Source organism: Carassius auratus, chromosome 25 (genome assembly GCF_003368295.1).
Source record: "Carassius auratus strain Wakin chromosome 25, ASM336829v1, whole genome shotgun sequence".
Classification (NCBI taxonomy): domain Eukaryota; kingdom Metazoa; phylum Chordata; class Actinopteri; order Cypriniformes; family Cyprinidae; genus Carassius; species Carassius auratus.
In genome coordinates this window covers 9,652,048-9,675,907 of record NC_039267.1, presented here as the reverse complement: position 1 = coordinate 9,675,907, position 23,860 = coordinate 9,652,048, and the positions used below count along the sequence as shown (strand labels likewise).

The 23,860-nt window shown below is 38.9% G+C and overlaps 1 protein-coding gene across 1 annotated transcript; it reads right to left on the bottom strand.

The window, feature by feature from the left end:
- Nucleotides 1-222: 222 nt before the first annotated feature.
- LOC113042838 (cytoskeleton-associated protein 5-like) lies at nucleotides 223-23,520 on the bottom strand. The gene is made up of 41 exons (XM_026201831.1): nucleotides 23,397-23,520; nucleotides 22,055-22,141; nucleotides 20,619-20,812; nucleotides 18,697-18,903; nucleotides 18,405-18,576; nucleotides 18,108-18,240; nucleotides 17,724-17,827; nucleotides 17,522-17,635; nucleotides 17,334-17,438; nucleotides 17,130-17,219; nucleotides 16,877-17,041; nucleotides 16,645-16,773; nucleotides 15,838-16,002; nucleotides 15,667-15,765; nucleotides 14,704-14,798; nucleotides 14,558-14,615; nucleotides 14,202-14,327; nucleotides 13,357-13,496; nucleotides 13,063-13,237; nucleotides 12,814-12,927; nucleotides 12,563-12,691; nucleotides 12,283-12,477; nucleotides 11,862-11,997; nucleotides 11,530-11,627; nucleotides 9,411-9,536; nucleotides 9,166-9,315; nucleotides 8,881-9,084; nucleotides 8,648-8,783; nucleotides 8,372-8,565; nucleotides 8,111-8,277; nucleotides 4,589-4,762; nucleotides 4,367-4,487; nucleotides 4,066-4,245; nucleotides 3,652-3,839; nucleotides 3,448-3,523; nucleotides 2,298-2,486; nucleotides 2,073-2,210; nucleotides 1,778-1,861; nucleotides 1,519-1,678; nucleotides 1,292-1,434; nucleotides 223-970 (listed from the first exon to the last, which is right to left on the bottom strand). Exons 2-41 carry the CDS (start codon nucleotides 22,109-22,111, stop codon nucleotides 755-757), a joined length of 5,646 nt encoding a protein of 1,881 aa, XP_026057616.1. The 5' UTR covers nucleotides 22,112-22,141; nucleotides 23,397-23,520; the 3' UTR covers nucleotides 223-754.
- Nucleotides 23,521-23,860: the final 340 nt, after the last annotated feature.

Sequence of the window (23,860 nt, the reverse complement as noted above, 5' to 3'; positions counted from 1 at the left end):
GACAAACTCAGCCTCTTGAAGTAAAAATTCAGAAGAGTAATGTATAGTTTGTTAAATTATATATAAAAACAACTTTATTGCCATTTTACTTTAGATTATACACAAACTTAATAGCAACACTTCAAGACTAATCCCAGTCGGACAATACAAAATGCATAAATAACCAACATCTCACTACAGTGCGCAAAATGTTGGGAATATTACAAAGAAAAATGGAATTAACAGCTTTTAGTAATGCAAACTTTATTTACATGAAAAGAAAGATCCAGTACTTCATGCCATGATCCTTAAAATAAAGAAATCAATTCTTCAAAAGTTATGAAAGCTTCAGAGATGCTTGGAACAGACAAAAGAAAAGGCAGAAAGTAAACCGCAAAAACGGCAAACAGTGTTGAATGGAAGTAAGAGACATTAAATTTAGATTTCTCTAAAATGTCTATTTAAAAAAAAAATATAGCGTCAGTTACACAATAGCATTCTGCACAGGAAAACTGTACACTGAAAACCCTAAGTCACACATAAAAGCCTGGTGTGGTTAGCCACTGTATGTACAAAAACAACTGCACAATACTAACATACAGAAAATGTTTACTTATTATACAATTTAGACAGACAGAGTTATTTATTTTTTTATCCTACTTCACATAACCGTAAACTATGCACGCGTTTACCCTGAAAAACGCTAGGATGGTGGAGTTTTGGGAAGTCAGCTGACTATCTAGTGCGTTAGCATAGAATGAGGCGAGGCGCCGATCTACTGGCGGTTGCTCTTTATCCTCTCCAGCCTCTTTTTGAGATCGTCGAGGTTGGAGGCGGGGGAGGAGGAGCGGCTGGGGCTGCGGGAGTGCGACTGCTCCTGCTGGAAGTGCTCGCGGGACTCCTTCAGCTGGGACAGTTTGCTGTGGAGCATGTCTGTGGAGGACGCCACCGATGGTCTCAGGGAGCTGAGTGGAGGGCGGTCTTCCTCTGGCTGCATGAGAAGATGCAAATTCACAACTCATTTATATATTCAGTGTAAATAAATGGTTAAATGAGCCTATCTTGCTGATTTCAGATGTATTAATACTTTAAACTTTTATTAATATAAGAAAAAAAGTTTGTAATAAAATCCTAAAAATTAGTTAAAGATAAAAGGATGATAAAAAGCTGGGCGTCAAACACGTAATATTGTGTTGACCAGTTTATTTTCATGTAACAGCTTCATGATCCAAGACTATGTAACAATATTGAAATTAAGTGATTCAATAACTGTTGGCAATTGTGTCTTGACTGGGGTTTTAATGAGACACACCGTTGAGTTCTCAAGTCCACGCCGTTGCCGTAAGATCTTCAGTCTCTCGTAGTAGGCGGCGGCGTTCAGATCTTCTCCATTACTGCTGATGGGTACAGTGCTGGAGCTCGGCAAATACGAGTCTGTGCTGTGCTGAGGGATTACTGAAACAACCGAAACCTTAGTATGCGAAAACAAACCAAGACAACAAAACAAAAAGATGTTTTATGAAAGTTGGTGCAACTCACCTGTGGAGGTCTGAATTCTGCCTTTTCCTTCACGCTCCGACTCAATCATGCGAAGTCCTCGCTCCACGTAACTCTGGAAAAACTGAGACGTGTTCCTCAAGAAGGGCTCGAGGTCTGCGTCAGAGTACTTCTGCTTGTATTCGTACAGCTCTGTCAGACCCTGAGAAACAACACACACGCTGATGTAGTACTGAATTGTGAACCGCAAAAAATTCTGCCGATTTCGCGAAAATTGGAAGTCTTCACAAACTGTTGTTACCTCTTTAGTGTTCTCCTTGGAGCCAATCTTTTTGAAGATCTCAGAAAGGATGTCGCTCACCTTGGCCTTGATCACTTTGTCATCCTATCCAAATCAAAATGCAGTTTAAGAAACCAGGGGTGCATTTCCCAAAATCATTGTTAGTTAACTATGGTCATTAGTTCCTATGAACTCTATTGGTAACGATGGAACTTGCGACCATAGATCTTTTGGGAAACGCACCCCAGATCGGCCACTTCAATTTTTCAAAGTATCATCAAGATGAAGGTTTCAGTTGAGACCCAGCAGGACATACCGATCTGAGGGCGCCCTTCTCTGTGCTCTTGTCAGACTTGAGTCCGGAGAGGTTCGCCGAATGCTTGACCACCCGTCTCAGATGCGCCTCCAGTTCCGACTCGTTGCGGTTCTCAATCATGGACATGTGATCTAATATCTATGAGAGGGACATTTACAAATTCCTTTCGTAAAGCAGGTTTCATGAAAAAGTTTAAGGCTCTATTAAAAGGTCTCAAATGTGTACCTTGGCACCGGTGAGCCTGCAGAGCGTGTGCAGAAGCGTCTTCAGCGTCCGGTGGGGAACGTCACTCTTCAGCTGTTTGAGCTTCTCTTTAGGGAAAACCTTCATGAAGTTGTGCACATCCAGCAGGATGCGGTCCAGATTAATACTGTTGATGGTCTGTGGCAGGAAACGGATCATTCTCCATAGACACTGCATTAGACAGACACAGGTGTTATTTAAAGAGAAAAAAAATTAAGTCTGTTAATCAAACAAGAGAGGAAATCTCTTACTGCTTGAATAAATCACTTAGTATATTAAATATATTTTTAATTTACAGAGTAAAGAACATGCAGTGTTTTATTCATTTGATTACTTTAGACAACATATGCAAATTTCTTATGTTCTCCTCACTGCAAGTCTTTTTTAATTGCAGTCCGTTTGTTTTTTTCAGTTGGCAAATAATTTAGTTTTTTACCTCCCCAATATTCATATTTTAATTATTTTGAGTGATTTTTAATAGTTTGAGTTTACAATAAATCTGACCTGGACACTGAAATGAATAGCGCTGCCATTAAAAGGGTGATTCTTCCACGAAATGTTTGAAAAGACAATCAGCTAATAAAATGGCATACGAATTGTTTAACTATTCGGGCCACTGGCTTTTTTTTTTTTTTTTTATGTCACAGCAGTCTACTGTAAGCATTCGTAAAGTTCAGTGTTTCCAAACTGCAATTATGAGTTGAACAGCAATGTTAATGGTGTTTACCAGTCAGAAAAAAAGAAAATGCAATAAACATAACTGACATTATGAACGCATTATTGCCCATGATTCATCAGTGCATGCTGTTCAAATTAAAACGTGTTCATGTTAAATTATATCATCTACCTTTAAAATGACCTTTCCGGGTGTGTGTGGGTGGAATTAAGTGCATTCAGTTTCTTTTGATGATTCAAAAATACCAAAAACAACTTAATTGACATGACTTTTGGGTGAGTAATTCGTAACAGCCAAGTAAATAATTTTATCCATCATGATTCAGTTGAATTGTGGAAAGTAACTTAAATCCTACAGGGTCATTAAAACAAAACAAAAGTCGAGAGTTCTGCTTGCAATATGACGTTGTTCAAATGCCAATATGCATATACGCCTACGAAAGGGCACCAGTCGTACCTTCATGACAAGTTCAGAGAACATGGGGGAGCCAGCAGTGCTGATAAGACTGTCCTGCAGCAGCACCAGCAAAGCACTGGAAAGAAAACAACCTTTAACCTACAAGCATCGATTACAGACAGTCTGCAGCGTCAGCCAAATGTACACAGGACAGTAAACAAAACAGAGTTTCCTGTAGAGGACTTGCAGCCCAGCACTGCTAACCTCAGGATGTTGGTCTGGTCAGATTTCTCTAGCACTCGAACCACGAGCAGGTTGACAGAGCGAATGAGCTGCTGTCCGTCCTCGATGTCCTCCACTCTTGAGTCCAACATCAGCGTGATCAGTCCGTGCATCAGGTCCTTCAGGACGCCCATGGAGGCCTCCCGTGCCAGACTCTCAATTGAGAACAGCTGGAAATAGGGACACAGTGACTCAGCACGTTAAAGAACGATGACTTTTGTTTGCTCTGCAGACGCACCATGCATTTTAAAGCATAAACTATTTTCTGCAAACAAAAGCTGTTTGTCTCTGGCAACACAATACTAGATGTGTTCAGAAATTCGGCCTTGACTTCCTGGAATCCTCTATGCTGAAACAAAAGCTCTGTTTCCAAACTAAAAGTAAAGCAGGACTCACAGAAAGCATGTTTCCTATGATGCAGCTGTAGAGTTTGAAGATGTCTTTCTTGTCCAGCCGATCGTCGGCCATGTGCGTGTTATAAATGAGCCGCAGCTGCATGAAGGTGGCGATGAGGAACTGGTCGATGTGTCCAGACATGGCTTCGGCTTTGTCCGCCTGCCTCAGGACCTCATCAATCTGCAGAAAAAAAAAAACAGGAAAATGTCTTATTGAAAGTGGAAATTATTACTGTGAAAAAGTGATTAATTTCTTTATTAAAAAGATGTAACAATCCTAATAGTGGAAGTTTGACACCCACCTGTGCCAAGGCTTGGATACTGGTGTTAATGTCTCCACTGGCCACCTGAGAGATGACGAAGTTGATGGTGGAGGCACTGCTGTTGTGAATGTCATCAAAATGAGGAGAGACCGAACGCAACCTGAAAACACACGCACTATACACTTTAGCATTTCAGAAGCCAAAATATTTTGACGTAATACTTTAACCAGAAACAAAACCTCAACAGTGCTAGACTCTTACTTGCGCTCCGGAATCATGACCGGCTCCAGAACTTCATCCAGTTTGTGCTGCACCAGGTCAGGGATGTCACTGGCACATGTGTGGTTGTTCTCGAACACCTCCAGATCCAGCTGAAACTCCTTTGGGATGGACGGAGCCGACTGCTCCAAGTGAGCGTTCTGCGCCCGAGCTTGACTGTTGAAAATGGAGGAAGAGGTCACTTCTGCTGCATTTTAAGCTATATAAATCCTCACAACATGAATAAAAGTGGCCAATTTTTTTATTCCATACCAGCCAAACTCAAAGTATCAGAGTGTAAATCCACTTATGATTTTCGTTGCAATATAAACTTTGCAACTATGAATATTAACATTTGAGATGTGCTTTTAATTTGTCTTAAGTAGGGGAGAATATAACAGAAACCGTTAAAAACAAAAAAATCTACATACACATAGTAGTTCATTTGGTTATTTTGTGAAGTTTGCCCTCACTCAAATGTTTGCTAAATGGCATAGCTTTTATCAAAAGTATTGCACAAGTATAGAAGCACACACTCAGGTTCAAAATATGGGGTCAATAAGATTAAGTGATACTTTATTTTAATGCATCCTTACTGAATAAAGTAACAGTAAAAATCTAATGTTACAAAATGTTTCCCAATCTTAAATAAAATGCTTAAAAAAAAAAACTCTTCAAAACAATCTTGAAAAAAAGGCTGCTAAATTTTAAGTTTTGCAATCACAAAAAGTAAAAAAAAAAATATTTTTACATTTTCATAGTATTGCAAAATACTGCAGATTTCAAAGCCTTGATCAAAGCCTTGGTGCATTTACGATGAAAAAAAAAAAAAAAAAACGATCAAACCGTGGAAACATGCTTTACTTTTATACTGTATACATTTACAAAAAAATAAATAAATAAAAATAATAAATTCAGAGCAAACACATAGGGATATCAATATGAGGCAGAAAAATATATGGCTAATATGGCTATATCAGTCATATGATATAATCTCCCTAATATTTCAGTCCAGTTTTTTTTTTTTTTTTTTGTGATCTCTAGACCTCCAGGATGTCAGGTGCCTTGTGAGCAGTGGCTACAGCTGTACGGCAGTACTTACATCCTGTAAGTGCGATACATTATTCTGTCCATGGAGGGCAGCGAAGAAAAGAAAGGAATAGTAAGAGGAGAAGAGAAAGACTTAAGGTTAAGAAACAACATGCAATGACAAGAGCAGGGCTCGCAAAATACTCAAATCGTGTTCTTGTGGCTCAGTGGTAGAGCATTGTGTTAGCAGCACAAAAGGTTGTGGGTTCGATTCCCAGGGAACACATGTTAATGGTAAAAAAAGTTAGCCTAAATGCACTGCAAGTCGCTTTGGATAAAAGCGTCTGCTAAATGCATAAATGTAAATCGCTAGTAGCCCTTCAGGCAGGCATTCTTTAGATTTTGGTAGCCTAAAATTTAACTAGCAAAAATAAAAAAAATAAAAACATCAGCTGAACTTTACAGCAGACAAATCAGCAAAAACTAGCAAATAGGGATGTAATGATTCACTCAACTTTTGATGAGATAAAATACATGATACAGATTACACTGTACAGTTTTCTTACAATTTATATATTTTTAACAATAAGACATTATAAATGAAAAAGGTGTCAATTTATTATTTTTCAGACAAAATGCTGCATATTTCTCTAATGAAATCAAAAAGTAAAAAAAATTAAAATAAAAAATAAAATTGTAAGAGGCAGCCACTGCATTTGAATTATGATCCTAAAAAGATGCTAAATAATTGTTATTTAAATTGTAAAATGTGAAGCTAAAACAGAAAGGTCCGATTTTACCTTTGTGAAGGAGACGCAAATGTCACTCTCTGACAGCAGGCATTTATAGACTGCTACCCCTTTAAGATCCAATGCTAGGATACAATATAATGATGCACAGGAGATTTTTCTCCACCGTTTACGTTCACTTAAGACATAACCGACTGTGTTTACAAGAATACTTGCAGAGACATCTATTTAGAGATAATTTGTGTATGCTTTGTACGTGAAAGAGGAACCAATTCTGTGTACAGTATACTGCGTTCAGCTATGAATGCGCTTGAATGTAGGGCTGTGACGGTTGCCGTGACAACCGCGTCACAGCGGTGGTCGGTTGCTACCGCGGTCGTCTACTGCGAACGGCGGTATGTGACGTCACAAACTCTATAGCAAGCATAATACAGTTTTGTATACAAGTGTAATAACTAATAGCTGCAAATTCTAAGTCTATGGTAATTAACAAATTACCTCAATGACAGCGTTTCCTTTAGATTCGCAGATTTGAGCGCAGGACAATGCAGTTTATGCCTTCAGCAAATTAATTTAGTGTTGGGCGATGGATCTTGTTGGGAAAGGAAATACCACACCACCGTTTTGTCACCCATCAGCGTTTGCACAAGTTCTCATGATCGCAAACGCTGGCTGGTCAGGTTTGGTGAGGCTTTCTCCAAACTGGCCAAATACAAATGAGACCGATAAATAAAAGATGGTAACAAGAAATATGGCAACGATTACTATTTCAAAGAGAGCGCGTGCAGATTAGAAGTTACTGAGCTTGCTTGGTGGCGGAAAAGTAAACCAGACACAACAACCACGTTGTGACAGATTTAGTCTGTCTAGTGTCTATACAGGACATTTGAACTGTGTTAGTACCTCACAGACCGGACGGGGATTTATCATGTCGTGTTGTCCTACATCCAGTGTAGCATCACTGATAATGAGTATTTTGTCGTGCTGCGTCGCTCGCGTTCGTTAGACAGGGTGTATTTAACTTTCTCATTTAGGCTATTTGTTTAACTGCATTATTTCTTTGATATATATTTGAGTGTTTTGTGACAGTGACAGAAGCAGCAAAAAAAAAAATTATCGCCTTCGTTAACTAGCAAATTGAGACACTAATATATTTATACATTAACAATTTATTTGTTTCAACATCGCGCCACTGGCGTTTGTTGGTCCATGACCACGGTGGTAAAAATCAGCCACCGTCACAGCCCTACTTGAATGTTTTAAAATGCTTGAATGTTTGAATTGGCAAGACTTAAACTATCAACTGCAAGCTGCGCAAATACACATTCATTATTAGCTTGGATTTGCGCAGCTTGACAGTTAACAACGGCTCCATGTAGTAACAGCTGCTCAATGTGAAATCACGCACCTGATGGTATTAACCGCTGATTAGAGAACCGGTTTTACTGATGAGTTGCGTATTAATCATGGGCGATATATATCGTGTACCCCTAGTTTCAACCCCAATCACAAATCAAGAAAATGATTTTAGATCACGATTCAAGACGGTGATGAATTTTGGTAGCCCGATGGAAAAACCCAATAGTCCCAGAACGTTAGGCTAGCGATTTTGCGAGCCCTGAAGATGGTAGAACGAGACAGAATGAGACTGTATGCATATAGAAAGTATTACACATGGACCAGGAATTCCCATATAATATCCCTTGGATTTCAAACCATAATTTAAGAGTGCATAAACAGTACAAACCTGAGTTTGTTGGGCACTTCCTCTTGAGCAGGCTTGCGCAATAAAGTAGCATTGGGATTAGTGGGATGCTCTCTCTGAGGTCGCTCCTGTTTGGCTGATGCTGCAGGTGTTTTCTTGGCTGAACGTTTGATTCTCTCCTCCAGCATGCTCATTTCTTTCTCAGACAGCTTGAAAATAATAAATGTTCAAAGTTGAGTTAAGCATGACATTTTAGAAATCAAAAGGAGAAACGTTCAAGTTTGAGGGTAATTAGTCTTTTACATTGCCAATGAGTTTAAAGACTTGGTCTCCACAGGCGTTGTAGGCGGCCAAGACTGTATTGAGCGCAGCGTTGCGGACTGTGGTGTCACGGTCTCCGATGTGAACGCCGATTTCTTTAAGTGCCTTGGCTGGAGTTGGCTGGCACACATTCATACCAAAGTTCTCAATCAGGCAGCCGAGCTCTTCAAGACATTCTGAAGACAGAAACAGTCACCATAAACACTTTTCCACTGTAAAAAAAATTGTGTTTGAGAAACCAAATCCATGTGCAATTACCACATCTCTGCTTGGAGTTCTTTGATTTGGTCCCTTCCATAAGGAAAGGGAAGACTTTACTGGCCGCATAGACTTTACACAGAATTGTCAGAATAGCTCTGACATCTTTACGCACCACATCCTTTGACTCGCCAACCTGAGCAAGGACAAGAAACCAAAAACCTCCATGTTAGATGGAGATGCATAACTAGATGCATGTTATTAAGTTATTGTTTGGATGGATAAAAGCCCACCTTGAGGATCAGGTAGGGGATGAAAGATGAGGCCTCATAGTCATTGAGCTGGTAGTTCTTCCTGCTCAGCATGGTGAAGAGCAGCTTTAGGAACTCCAGGGCTTTCATCAGCACACTGGTGTTTGTGTCAAAGAATCGTAAAGTGAACCACTTTAATATCAGATCTAGACAGCCAATCACAGCCTCACACTCGGCCTCCATGTGCTGGAAAATACAGTTAATATATAAGTTATAGGTCTAGTGTAGATTGATATGATTTGACTCGCCAATTACTAGATGACTCACCTCAATCATGGCTCCAATAGCTTTTACATGGCGTTGAAAGTCAAAGTGGAAAAGTTCATCTTGCAGCCACTTGGGCAGACATGAGGACATTTGTGTCTTCAGCTGCTCCACATACTCATCACGAGGAGTGATGAAGTTCCACTTGAGAATCTGAAGAGGAGTAAAACATGCATGAGAAAAAAAAAAATTTGTGATACTCAACAGCGCTGGCAAATGTTCATGAGAACAGTTCAAAAGCTGCTCACCTTCAATGCCTTCTCTTCCTTGATCCTCTGCTCTTTGCCATTGGGAACGAGGATGAAGATGGGCCCAGATTTGTCCTCCTCATCTTTTGCACCAGCCTTAACTGGAGGTTTCTTACCCACAACACCCTAAAGGGTCAGGAAATTAATTGTTACACTGAATCAAAGTTGAATCAAGTTGTTACTTCATGTCAACAAGATCTTTGATAGTAATGCCTCAGTTTGGTAAACAGGTTTAAAGTTATGAATCCTTTAGCTAAATGTATATTAATTTGCTCATGTGGGGTTGTAACTCTTACAATATTAACACTCAATTTAATCAGGAGCAAAGCCTTCAGAAAATGCTATTTTAATTATATAAACTTACAAATATATTTGCAAAAAAAATAAATTCACTAAAATAATAGGAAGCCCTTAAAGGGATAGTTAACCCAAAAATGAAAATGTCATCAGTTTCTTACTCTCATTTCATTTCTAACCTCAAAGACCTTTGTTAATCTTCGTAGCACAAATTGAGATATTTCTGATGAAATCTGAGTGCTTTCTGACCCTCCATAGACAACAACTCAACTGAAATGTCCCAAGACCCAGAAACGTAGCAAGGACATCGGTAAAACACTCCATGTGACAGTGGCCATGAGAATACTTTGTGCTCAATCAACAGAAATAAAAGACTGACAATTCTGCTCCTCCAAATCATGTATTCTGCAATTTTAGAGATGTTCTACATCAGCGGCTGCACCATGCGCATATGTTGTTTAAGTGCAGAAGTACTCTTGATGACGACGAAAGAGGAGATCTGGAGAAGAATTGTTGAATAAAGTCTTAAAACTTAACAAGGTCCTCTTTACTGCTTCCTTACTACGTTTCTTGCTTGGGAACATTTCAGTTACGTTGCGGTCTATGCAGGGTCAGAGAGCTCTTGGATTTAATAAAAAATCTTTGTGTTCTGAAGATGAACGAAAGGGTTTGGAGAGACATAAGACAATTTCCACTTGACTACCAAAATTGTATTGGACCATTACAACTGAATAAGAAAGATGCTTCCACTTTGGTGCTTCCACACCAAACCGTGCAAACTCATGCCAGATCCACTGGTGCTCTGAGATTCTAATATACTAGTTTACTGCTAGGCGTCCCTCTCGAGAGCCTGTTTTGTTTAGCATCATCTTTCTCTCCCTTCACTTTGAGCTCCATGCTCCCTTCTCGTGCACAAAATGACACTTTAGAGAGCAACATGTTTTAAAACAAAACGCAGAAACAGATTCATGCTCTTTTTACTTACATGGAGAAATAGACCAAAACCTAAGGTCACATTCAGTAGATGCTTTTTTTCTTTTTTTAAATGAAAAACTGTTACTGTCTTCCAATGAACAGTCCCTTGTGTATTACAGACCTGGGCCCATATTCACAAAACATCTTAAGGCTAAAAGTAGCTCATAACTCGTGTCGGTCCTAAATTTAGGACTCCTAAATATTTGAATATAAATATAAGAGAATTTCACTAGCTCTTAAATATGTGAAAGGTTAGGAGTAGTGAAAAGGACTCCTAAGTCACTAAGAGCAAGACACAAACCATCCTAAAGTGGCTGTTGCCAGCAATCTGCTTCTGAACATAAACATCTTAGAAACATTTGATGATGTCCTATCACCTTTGGTTTTGCAGGTTATCCCAACTCTAAATTACCTTTGATAATATCCTTGTTTTCTTTAACCAGTAAAAAAGTGCCAACATTATTTTTAAACCTTTATATATGGCAACATCATGTGCTACAATATTTCTATGAATAAATCTCTGACAGAGACTATCAGCCAATCTAAGGTGATCATAGTTAGTAAGCATGCTGACATCATCCACAGCAACCAGGTCAACCCCGCCTTTCCTCTTAGCTTAAGACATCTCTCTATTCCTTTGTAAAATTTGTCTCTGTAGCTTTGTGAACTGGTTTTAAGAGAAAACTCTTAGCTAAAAATGTTTATTGCCATTTAGGAGAACTCTTAGCAGGAAGATGTTTTGTGAATATGGGCCCCGATGTTTCAGATCATAGTTTGAGAAAAGGTTTTAAATCTTTCATGAGCAGTAACTCCCTACCCAAAGCAGAAACACTGAAATGTGTCACACCTTTTTAGCTGCAGGACCTGCTGGTTTAGCTTTCTTAGTGTCTGGTTTGGGTTCAGGTTCACTGAAATCTTCAATGGGACTTTGGTTCCTGGCTGGAGCTGTAAAATAAAAAGTTCAAGTTGAGTCCAGCATCTTTAAATAAATAAATGAATAAATATATATCCTTTTATTCTTTTAAAAAGACTCCATCACCCCCCAGAAAAGGGACAGAAAAAATCAAAAAAAAAAAAAAAAAAGGGTGTGATCTTAGGGTGTGCATATGTTTGAATACAAACATATGCACAAATCAAATATGCAAATATACACTGTAATTAAAGGGAAAGTGCACAAACCTGGGGCTGGTTTGGCAGCAGGGGCGCTGGAGGCGGGAGGTTTGGAAGCTGCAGCTTTGGCAGGAGCTGCAGGCTTGGCTGGCATCACGGCCCTGGCCTTCTCCAGCATGCCGACCACCTGGTCCTTTGAGGCTGGCTGGAGAAAGACAAGAGTGAGACTAACGTTAGTCTATAGCCAAAAGTTGATCCATGTGTTTTGCTCTTATTAACCATCTAAATTAACAACATTGAACAAAATTATACTTTTATTCAGGATGCATTAAAGGATCAAAAAGTGACAGTAAAGACATTTGTAATGTTTTTAAAATTGATATCTAACTGACACTACAAAAATATTAAGCAATACAACTAAGCAGCAAAGCAGAATGATCTCTGAAACTGGAGTAATGGCTGCGGAGAGTTCACCACTTCGCCCACTTGCCTTTAGTTTGCCGGCAGCCTTGCTCATCTTCTCATAGCCCAGGTGCATCATGAAGGTGGGAAGCGCATCCTGAGCTTTCTTGCGCACATCGCCGCTGCGGTCCTCCAGGCAGGCGTACAGGTGAGGCACGCACAGCATAAGGTCTGCGGGCACCGTACGCAGTGTGGGCAGCTTCTCAGCAAGCCAGCCCAACATCTACAGAATTTTATTTTATTATTAACTTTATTAGATCGAGTCGTTTTAAATGCCAGTCATACAGGGTAAACCACATGTGCCATACTTCCTGTCTGAGGAAGGGGTTTTCCTTCTTGAGCTCTTCTGATAGGTCCTCTCCTTCAAGCCACTCCTTCATTCCAGTCTGCTCCACCCATACGTTCAGCGTTGACAAGGCAGCAGCACGGACGTTGGACTGAAAGTCAAATTTCAAGCAAGTTAGAAACTATTTACTCTCTCTAGCGGAATGTTATCCGGGCAGCCACAGCCAGACAAGCAGCACAAGAAGTGTACTAACTTCCAATCAATGTTCAATACCTTGCTATCACCAAGAACCGTAATAATTGGAATTCCCAGATTCTTGACATGCTGCTTGAGAGAGGGACCCATGGCAGTGGCGATCTGCTGCAGAATATTGAGAGCCTGCTGGACCTACAAACACATTTTTTGCAATTACAACCATGCCTTTAATTGAATGCTACAACTGAAGATGGCAATGGGGAGCATCAAAACACACTAAACTATATTCAAATATTTTATTTTAGACCTTAAAATAATTTGAATTACCAGTAGCTTGTTGGAATCACTGAGACGACCCTTCAGTGCCATCGGCAGCTCACCGATGTTGGCCTGGATGAATTTGGCCTCAGAAATGACTGCTGCCACCTCATCAAGCCCCTCCTTCCTTATCTTCCAGTTCTTGTCGCTGATCTTTGACACCATGTCCGATGTGATTTTATCACTGTGAACGAGAATCAATCAGTCACTTAATCTCAACTGTTTGATTGCACTGGGATCTAAAATCTGCTTGATGAATGGATCATTTGAAAATAACTTTTTCTGAAGTATTGTTACACAGACCTGATATCAGTTCTGGGCAGCAAGTCCATGATGTCTCCGGCTCCACCGTCCACCTCCACTTCTTCAGCAGCATCTCCCTCCTCTTCTGCTCCTGCTTTTTTGGTGCCACGGATGGGGGCGGGAGGAGACTGACCCTGCATCTAGTAAAGAAAAGGAGGGAAATTAACAAGTGTCTTAGCCCTCAAGGGACTTGAATGTTATTGATAGCGTAAAAAACAAAATTTGAAGCACATGCTCGGACTAAATCTAAAATATCTTAAACCATGTTCTGAAGATGAACGGAGGTCTCACAGGTTTGGAACGACATGAGGGTGAGCTATTGACAATTTTCATTTTACAACAAATTGTTTAAATTCTTTGCACTTTAACTCTTATTCCCTTTGTTTTACTATTGTTTTTTCTTATTTTACTCTTATTTACCGATTTTTTTACTTGCTTGTGTTTACTTTTACTCAGTTTATGTTCCTGGTTATTTAACTTACAATAAATCAAAGAATCAGTCAACAAATGCCTTTTGAAATCGGTTTCAAATACAGTTTCAAATACATCAGTAGAGTGAAACGAAGACTGTGCCTTAGCAAACAATCTGCTTTGATAAACAAGGTGCAACTAATGGACAAAACATGGTCATTATAGACAATGAAGCAGAAAAAACGCCCCTATTATGTAGACATAAGCTAGGTAGGGAGGGACTAGAAATAATAAATTAAAACAAATAAGCAGGTGTGGTTCAAATGATTATGTACATAAAACAGGTTTCAATGCAAGCCAAAACCTATTGATGGTCAAGTCAACTCTTTGAAACAGCCACTTTCAAAAACTGTTTTTCAAAAAAGTATATTTACCTTTTCAAACTCTGCATCAATTTGTGAAAGGAGGGCTGGTTTTTCGTCTTCAAAGAACATACGAAGAGGAGCGCCCATGTACAGATACATGACTCCCAACAGAGTGATCGCTGATGTCCTCACAGCCTGAACACCAACACCACTCATTACACACAAGTAAACCAGGTTGCACATTTGCAGTGTAGTTTGAACAAAGATCAAGACAAAGCAATTATATTCCAGGCAAATAATGTTTATTGATCACCATCACTAGTAAGTGTTGCACATAAAGGGACCAATAAACATTCCTATCCACCTGAAATGCACAACAGATGTTTGGTTACGTATAGTGAAACCATGATCAGAAAACTACTCACAGGATTTGTGGCACCCAGAGCAGTTTTGACATTGCTGATGAACGCCTTGACATTTATTCTGGATTGAAGGGGATTAGATTCAGAGTCATAATTGAGAAAATGATTAACTGCATGAAAGGAAAAAAGCCCAAGTATACACTGCTCACCCTGCAAATCCAAACTCCTTCATGGCATTGGCCAACCAATTCAAAGTCTCTGCTTGGTTTTTAGGGTTTTTCTGAGTGAAAGCCATAGAGACAACCTGAAAATTAAGAAACAACTCTAATTAATTAAAAACATAATACAAATTGTTTTATTCCATAAGTGAAGTTTAATAATCATATAAACCATTAAGTATTAGCAAAGTCTCATTAAGACAAGTCATGTCACGCCGTGGCCATCTTTGTAATGCATCTCTGGCATCCAAGTGCAGCTCCTATCTCTTTGAATGGGGAAACATTCCAAAACTGTTCACTAACCTCAGGATTAAGTTTCATATTTGAAATCACCAAAGAAATCTGACAATAACTGTGTCAAATGTAGTTTCTTTTGCTCAAACAGCGTTATAAAAAGCTTATTTCTCAAGCTAGAATATCTCAGAGCACTGACTGTTTCTATAACAATGGGGACTTCTAACGGCAGCTGCAGTGACCGCGCTGACTTTACCGATTAGCGCTTTCATTCAGAAGGCGGAGATTCCTGCGATTGAGCAGCCATATTGAGCTTTGCATTTTTCCCCATAAAAAAAAAAACTATACGTGTGACATGTCTTGGGTATTCTACAGTCTTATGTTTAATACTTCTGTTACTAATACCGGTCTATAACAATGATACAACAGCAACAACAGGTTTTTACACTTAAATTACTACTTGTAAAAGTAGAACAATAGGCATTATGCACTATACTTATTACAACTATTTTAGTCATTTAATAAGGATCCAATATTAAATGTCTATTTTTGTACCATTATTGCGATTATTAGAAAAATGTTATTATTTGTGAATTTTCCTGCTAGTTTAAAATGGAGAGCTGATTAACACATTAACAACAATCACCTTACAGTATTGCATTATACTATCACCTTTTGGTCAAGTTCGATAAAATAATAAATGTAAAGTTAAAGACATACTGATAACTCAGTCTCAACAATCTCCTTAGTCTCTGAAGCTTTCTTGGACTTTGCACTTGGGGCAGAGGCAGGTTTGCCCTTCTTGGGAGGTCCTGCAGCCTGTTAATAAAGAATGAGACATTAATTTGCTTTGCATAAAAATAACTGATTTAACAAAAGGACCGATTATACCTTTGCAGGAGCAGCTTTCTTAGGAGGCCCAGATGGTTTGGCAGGTGCTTCAACAGGTGGAGGTGCTTTTGCAGCAGCTTTCGCTTTCTTCTCTCCTCCAGCGCCAGCGCCACCACCTCCTCCTTTCTTTCCAACAAGCTCCACTTTATCAGCACATTCTTTTATCTATTTATGCATGAAATGAGAAGGAGTTTTGCATTAGTTCCACTCACAGTCTGTTCGCTGACTTCCTCGATACACATTTGCATGGAAAATTTGCAGTTAGTACAAAGGTGTGGGTCGTTCTCCTTCATCTGGCTGATTTTATGCAATTTCAGAGATTTTACAAAGGTTTAAAAAAAAAAAAATAAATAAAAAAAAGGCTGATTGTTTTATTGACTTTCAGCATTGCAGGTTCTTAAAGAAAAATTGACATTAAAAACACTGAATTATTTTGCTGTTACAATATAATTTTTTTTTTAAAGACCATTTAAAATACATATTACAAATTTTACTTTAATTTGCATTTAAAATGTAATGAATCTCTCGGTACAAGAGATTAAATAAATCTATTAAAAGAATATATGATATGCATGTCCATTTGCCAAATTCTTACACAAGTCACTGAATAATTAAAATCATAAAAAAAAAACACTTTGGCAAACCCAACTGTAGATTGTGTACCTAAATTTTAAATGCTTCAAGTGAATGTGTTTAAGACTAAAATAAATTTGTGATGTAATTTATCAGTTATCAGTATTATATTAGCATTAATGTGCCTCAAACTGCAACCTAAATATCACAATGCACACAGCTAAACATTTTTACCTTGTCCAACTTGAGTTTGTCAACATCAACCAGGAATGGGTTAACTGCTTTCTCCCCAACTACCTTCAAGGCCGTCCCCAAAGCCTCAAAAGCAGCATCTCTAACCTCCGGAGCAGAATCATTCACTTGCTGCACAGAGTGAAGAGGGACCACCAATATCAAGACCTGAAGACAGCAGCACTGACACGTTTCATCAAGTGTTTCAGTGCGTTGGCTGGTGAGGAACCTGTACCTTGAGGAACGCTGCACAGAAGGGCTTCAGAACGCTTTTTGGCAACGTGCTCGGGGTGCAGTGACGGAAGCTTCTGGCGAGGAACAGTGAAGCCTGTTGCTTGATGGACGGGTTCTTGTTGTCCATCACTGCCAGAACATCCTCACTGATGTTTTGCAAGGTTGTCTGCAATACAATTGCCATTTTCCAGGTTATTAATAACTGATCAAATTTCAAAATATGTCAATTGACACCATGCTTTTTGAATACTCACAGTAAGGAATACTGCATCAATGGCCTCCTGCAAAGCCTGAACCACCTGAGGTTTCTTCTCCTTGAACTTCTCCAAGATGGTTGGCACCACCTTAAAAAAAATAAAAAACACCTTTGAAATGGCTGTCTATTTACTTTGAACCACCATCATGATTTGCTTATCTTTTTTCTGTGGAGTTCATTTTATGTCATGGTGAGCACTTACATGACCTGCATATGTCCCAAACTTTTTCCTCAATCCTGTTGCCAGTCCAGCCAAGCATTTGGCTGCCATGGCCACTAGCATCACATTGGCATCTTTCCCAATAACCTAGAACAACAAATGGGCGTATTTTCTAATGGCCTTGCTCACACAGGAGATCCCATTACCCAGAATCCAACTAGGACTGTTACCTTCTTTAATGCTCGAGCCAGGTCCCCATAGTCTCCGCTCTCTAGTTTTGGGTTCTTAGTCAAAGCCTCCACTGCCTCCAAAGCTTCCTTCCTCTCCTGCCATTTTTTTGCTTCCTGTAATGAGAAAGTAAATGATGCAGGAATGAAGCTGACAAAACCCAATATGATTTAAACAGATCAGCAGTATTTTGTTCTGACTCACAATTTTCTCATAGAAGTCTTTAGGAAGTTTGGAAAGGATCTCAACAGCTTCCAAAAGCTCATAAGGATCCACCGGAGCAGCGTCAACCTCATCATCATCGTCTCCTAAATTCAGAATTTAAATTTAAGTTTTAATATCTTTCTATCTATGAACCTGAAGCATAAAACCAGTCTTAAGTAGCACAAGTATATTTGTAGCAATAGCTAAATATGCATGGCTAAGGACTTTATTTGGACAGCTTTAAAAAGGTGATTTTCTCAATAATTGGATTATTTTGCACCCTGAGATTCCAGATTTTCAAACAGTTGCATCTCGGGCAAATACTTTGAAGTGATGTGTGGCCAAGTATGGTTACCCATAACCAGAATTTGAGACTATTCTCACCGTCTGCCTCATCTCCTCCTGCAGCCTGCTGTTGTTCAAACTTGGCCTTAAGGTCCTGCTGAGAGCGCAAGAACCTGGTCTGCTTAGGAACTGCAGTTGGCAGTTTGACCCATTCTTCCTCCAACTCTTTCAACTGAAAGAAAAAGATCAAATAAGTAACATTACAACCTGTATACACCATTAACATGGAGAGATGAATGCCTCAACTCAAAAGATCTAATCTATATGAATCTCAATGCACATTTATAAATGAGCACATTATGCATTTGAAAACTTAATGGAGAAAATTAGTCTCACCTGTACAGAGTTAATATTCTGGAGGGGAGTTCGCAGCGCATCACGGATCCATCTATAGATCTCCACCGCCAGCAATTTGGCCTCATCTCGAACTGCCTTTTCTCGAGACTCAAACAATTTTGGCAACACTTTCACAACAGGCTTGAGAGTTATGATCTTCGATCCAAATTCACTGAAAAATAACAAATTTACAAGTATTTTAGACTGAATAAGTGCCAACAAGTAAGTGTCAATTTGACTACTGCATTTCCTTCAGTCTGATGGTTAACAGGGTTAAAAATTGCCTACTCACCAAAGTGCTTTCCTTAGTGTCTCAATGCAAGCGACAACAATCTTGGGATTCTTGTTATCCAGTCCTTTGATCAGCTCATCCTGGACCACCTCTGCTTTCTCAATCTCTATGTAAGTGAGACAGATATCAGCTCCCAGCTCCTTGGCTCGCGCTTTGGGCTGGTTGAAGACTTTGCCGACCACACCAGAAACCACTTCTCCTGCTGTCCTGTAAGACAAGACTCTCCATTAGATCCTATGAAAGGGTTAGTTCACCCAATAATGAAAAATAGCCTGGGTTTTAGACACCCTCAAAGCATCCTAGGTGTATGTGACTCTTCTTTCAGATGAATCCAATCACTTATTAAAAATTGTCCTGACCCCTCCAAGCTTTACAATGGGGTAATGCGGGTGTCGATTGTCAACAGTTCAGAAGACATGAAATAAAGTGCATGAACCGTAATAAAACATCCCTCACATGGCTCCGGGGGGTGAATAAAGGACTCTTGTAGCGAATCGATACATTTTTTAAGAAATATCCATATTTCAAACATAAACCCTTTCTTTCTCACTTTCGCTGACTGTCATATGCGGAAGCTGTTCCGGCCGATGATGCAAGACGTCAACTTTGCGTGAATAGTGATAAATACCGAGACAAAACTGTTCATGATTTAGAAACACAAAACGAGGATTTGTAAAGAAATGTCAGAGGATTCCGATATAAGCCAAGAGGAGACTGGTAAAGCAAGAAAACCATTTCCTTTGCTCCTGCACGATGCATACTATATCATCAGCCTGAACATCTTACTTGTACAACAGTCAGCAGAAATGAGAAAAAGGTGTTTATTACATTTGAAATATGGATATTTCTCACAAAAACACGGATTTCACTACAGGAGTCCTTTATTCACCAACCGAAGCCATGTGAGGGTACATTTTACTACGGATGTGCGCACTTTATTTCATGTCTTCTGAACTGTTGAAAAAAACAAAAGACATCTGCTTAGCCCCATTGAAAGGCTTGGAGGGGCCAGGACAATTTTAATATAACTCTGACTGGATTCGTCTGAAAGAAGAAAGTCACATACACCTAGAATGCTTTAAATGAGAGTAAATCCCAGGCTAATTTTCATTTTCGGTTGAACTAACCCTTTAAGACATTATAGATACTAGGCTCCACAAATCAACATTCTCTAGAAAATTCTATATTGTGCAAAGTATGTTCCTCATTAATTGCAACAACCTGAAGACAACTTCACAGATAGCTAAAATAATTTATTCAATAGAAAATATTCAAAGCAAACAGAGTAAATTACATTAAAACATCATAGAACAAGTAACTTGGTTTCACATCGTTCCTTTACCAAAGCTCAATTAAAATCAATCAATACTCTACAAAAGAGTTTATTGTACCATTAGCAAAGACTTGACCGGATTCAATCCGGCTATATTTAGACACAAAGACATCAACTCAAAATGGAAAGCAGTGCACAGAGCAGCAGAAATGTAGGCCTCTTTTTTCCCTGTGATGCATGTCTAAATTTAAGCAAATCGCAGTGTTCCTCATGGAAAAATGAGAAACCTTTCCATGTTTATAGGAACATAGCACCTTTAACCCACTCAGAAAGCAAGACCTGCTTTGCTTGATGACTCTCACTCAATCCAGAAATAGAGTTTGACCAGGTTTCACATTTCTGCTTTGTTCCAAAACTCAGTTGTAAACAAAAAGCTCTTACAAAACAGTATCCCATTTAAAACCAGTCACAGAAACAAAGAGATGTTCAGGGATGGAGGGAAAACAAAACACAGCCATTAAATCCTTCAAGGACAAAATCTTTGTGAAACTCGCTTGAAGCGACGATCACTTTTTTTCAAAGACTTCTGTTGCGTAAACTACTTCTATGGTGCGTCTTGGCATTTTTGGGACAAAATGGGACTACTTACTTGCCAGCCACGTGTGCATTCTCGATAAAAGCAAGTGCTGCCTCCAGTCCTTTGAGTTGGGCTACGGCATTTGAATCTGTTACAAATTTCTTGATAAGTCCAAGGTATTTGCCCCATTCTGGGCTCTTCTCATCTTCTATCTTCTGGAAGAGCTTCAATGCTTCCTCGTATCCATTTAATCTCGCTTTCCAAATCTAAGGCAAACCGGAAGATCAATCATGACAACGAACAACCAAATAAATGAGCTCGTGAGTTAATTTAACTGACCCACTTTCTTCGGGGCCTGATATGTGTTTAAGTACCATTATTCATAATACAGGACACAATCTCAAGGTCACTATGTATATGAAATGCTTATCCTGAATGTTAATGTACTTTATATGCAAAAACTCAGGTGAATAAAAGTACCAGCTATTAAACTCAATTTCTATCAAGAAACTCAAAGCAAAACTTCTTTAATGTGGCGTGACCAAGCAATTTAAAAATCTGTCATCTGAACCAGATGATTCAAACAGAAGCGCTACCATCTCCCCCGATTGTCCCGCCTCTTTACTACAAGTTCCAGCAAGAATAAAAATGAATGAAAATCAGAGGGTATGTTGAAAGAAGCAACACAACTGGCTGGAACGCATCATCTATCATGCGATCGTCCAATCAGTTTAAATTGCTGGAAGACGTCACATGTAAACAACCTGTCAGCTAACATACATAACACTCACCTTAGGAAAGTTCTCCAGTAGCTAGTTAGAAAAATTAACTCTAGAAAACATGAGATTTAAAAAAAAAAAAAAAAACTTTTATATTTTCATGTTCAAAAGTTTGGTTTCAGTACATTAGAGAAAAAACAAAACAAAAAAAACACTTTAGCAAGGACGCATTAAATTGATAGTGACAGAATTTTTTTTTAATGTTACTGTTATGTCTCAAACTTCAACATTACCATAGAGGGAATAAGTTACAAATATTAAGTTAATTTTAAATAAACTTGATTATTTTAAATTTTACTTTTAAGAAAATGCTAACTTGAGCAAAAGATACTTATTTTAACAACATTACTTTTGAACAGTGTGTTATATAAATTACTACATTTAAACTCAATTCTATCAAATAAACATTTAAAAGTTATTTAAGAGTGTCATTTGCCGTGGTTTGGCGCAGAAACCACATAACTGAAATGATTTAGCATGACTTTGTGAGTCGTGACAACCATATGGCAAAGAGGTTGTTCACTTGTAAATGAGATTGCTGACAACATTGGCATAAAGACATAGCTAGAGTTTAATACAGTGCTTTGTATGCATTTATCTATGAAGGCAACAATTAGGGTGAGCGAACTGCTGACAGTTCACTTCTACAACCACAAAAACTGGTCTTCTTACACCATCAGGGGATTTTGGACAGGTCAAAATATAAAAGAAGTAGACTGGATCCCTCACCTTGTGTTCACATTTCTGGTCGATGGGTAACTTCATCCATTCACTGTCATCCCCCATGGCTGTTTTTGGTCGGTCTTATCTATTCAACTAAACAAAAGAAGGGGAAACTTTGGTTGCTTGCACAGCATACAAAGCAGAACAAAAAGTCTATTAATTTTTACACTTCATCACAGCTTTCTGCCCTTAATATGTAAAAGTTTAAGTTTAAGATCACAAATGCATAATTTTAGAGTTTAATGTTAGACATCTTTGAGCTCATCTAATGCATGCAAACAAACATCTAAAGCACTCAGAACAAATGTAATTAAGATGGCATGAGAAACCTGACCAGCTTGTTAAAATAACTTAGCAAGATCATCATCTACATACATTTAAACAACAACAACCACCACCTCCAGTCAGACGGAAGAAATTCTGGAGTCACTTAACAGCAAATGCACACATCATCCAGATCTGCAGCCAAAGCAAAGCAACGTTAACTAATGCATCTCCCAGAAGAGGCTGGTTTCATATTACACATCGATCCTAGCCGAAAAGTAAATCCTTGAAAACAAAAGCCTAGTCTATGTGAGGAAAACACAATATATGCACAAGATACGTGTTGAAGAATGAAGCATGCAGAAACGCTGCCAATTTAGCCCGCCCAAAACAAACATAATAATACAGGACAGTTATACGTAATAGCATCCGTTTAAATGACTTGGCAGCATAAATAATGATAAATGTAGTAGTGTGAGGGTTTTAAAAACGCTAAAGTCACATCACATGTGAGAACACTATCGGGGTGCAACAGAGCCGTTAGTGACCCGCAGCTGCTGTCGCTCGGTCCGTCGCTTTTAGCAGGATAACACGTTTAAATATGGTCCTACTTCAATCAGGACACAGAAAATATATTCCTTGCACCCTTTTAAAAACAGTCCTGTGTATGGTTTATTTAGCTTCGAAGTGTAAATATGGCTAAATTTAAATATACCGGTTAGCTGTTAGCACATACGCGGCCCTGGCTGACTGTCTGTTAGTCCTGCAACAGCTTAAACCATCACGAGATTCAAACAAATATCGCAATTTCACAGCTTCCCCCAATAAACACAAGGCTTGAAATGTCAAAATTAATCCTTGCCCTCTCATCCAGAATGACATGCGACGATAAGAGGAAAAACCCGACTAACACTATTGTTTGTCATACATAAAAGCAGCTTAATATTATTCAGTCCGTCACTAAAACTGAGGCCCTAAAATACAACGCAGCAACCAACAACGAGGCGGAAAAAGCTTAAAACGACTTTCGTGTAATATTCTCCCATCTCTCCCGATTATAAGTAAATATATAAATTTTAGTTACCTGCTTTTGGAGAGGTAAGCCAGGGCGACCTTCATCAGCTGGGACCAATATTTGCTCATTACTCTCCAGCTTTGAAACGCCTCCGAGGGCGGGGAGACAGAGGAGGAGACGCCTAGCTCTCATTCAAACCACCACTTCGTTTCTTATAGGCTGTGCAGTGCATTTAGATGCTGTGCTGTTAAACATATTTTTTTATTGGATATGTAACGTAGAGTTTGCATATATTTGTGCATCAATAAACTGAGAATACAATTACAGTGTTTAATCTTATATTGTGTCTACAGTCTAATGACCTTTTTTAGTAAAGAATTCATTTTGGTGATGCTGGAACCAATTTTGGTTGACACACACACGTTTTTATAATATTACATTTACATAAGAAATAAAATGTAAATTTTTAAACAACTAAATACCCTCTAAGCGTGCTTTTGGAAATGATATGTACACGCACTGTGACAGCACAA

Bases quoted from the DNA above. Each gene is read 5' to 3' on its own strand.
- LOC113042838 (XM_026201831.1), bottom strand. From the start codon at position 22,111: ATGGGGGATGACAGTGAATGGATGAAGTTACCCATCGACCAGAAATGT. The intron at 13,238-13,356 runs GTCTGTGTAACA...TCTCGTTCACAG, and splicing joins CTGCCCAGAACTGATATCAG to TGATAAAATCACATCGGACA. The intron at 8,566-8,647 runs GTAATTGCACAT...TTCTGTCTTCAG, and splicing joins GAACTCCAAGCAGAGATGTG to AATGTCTTGAAGAGCTCGGC.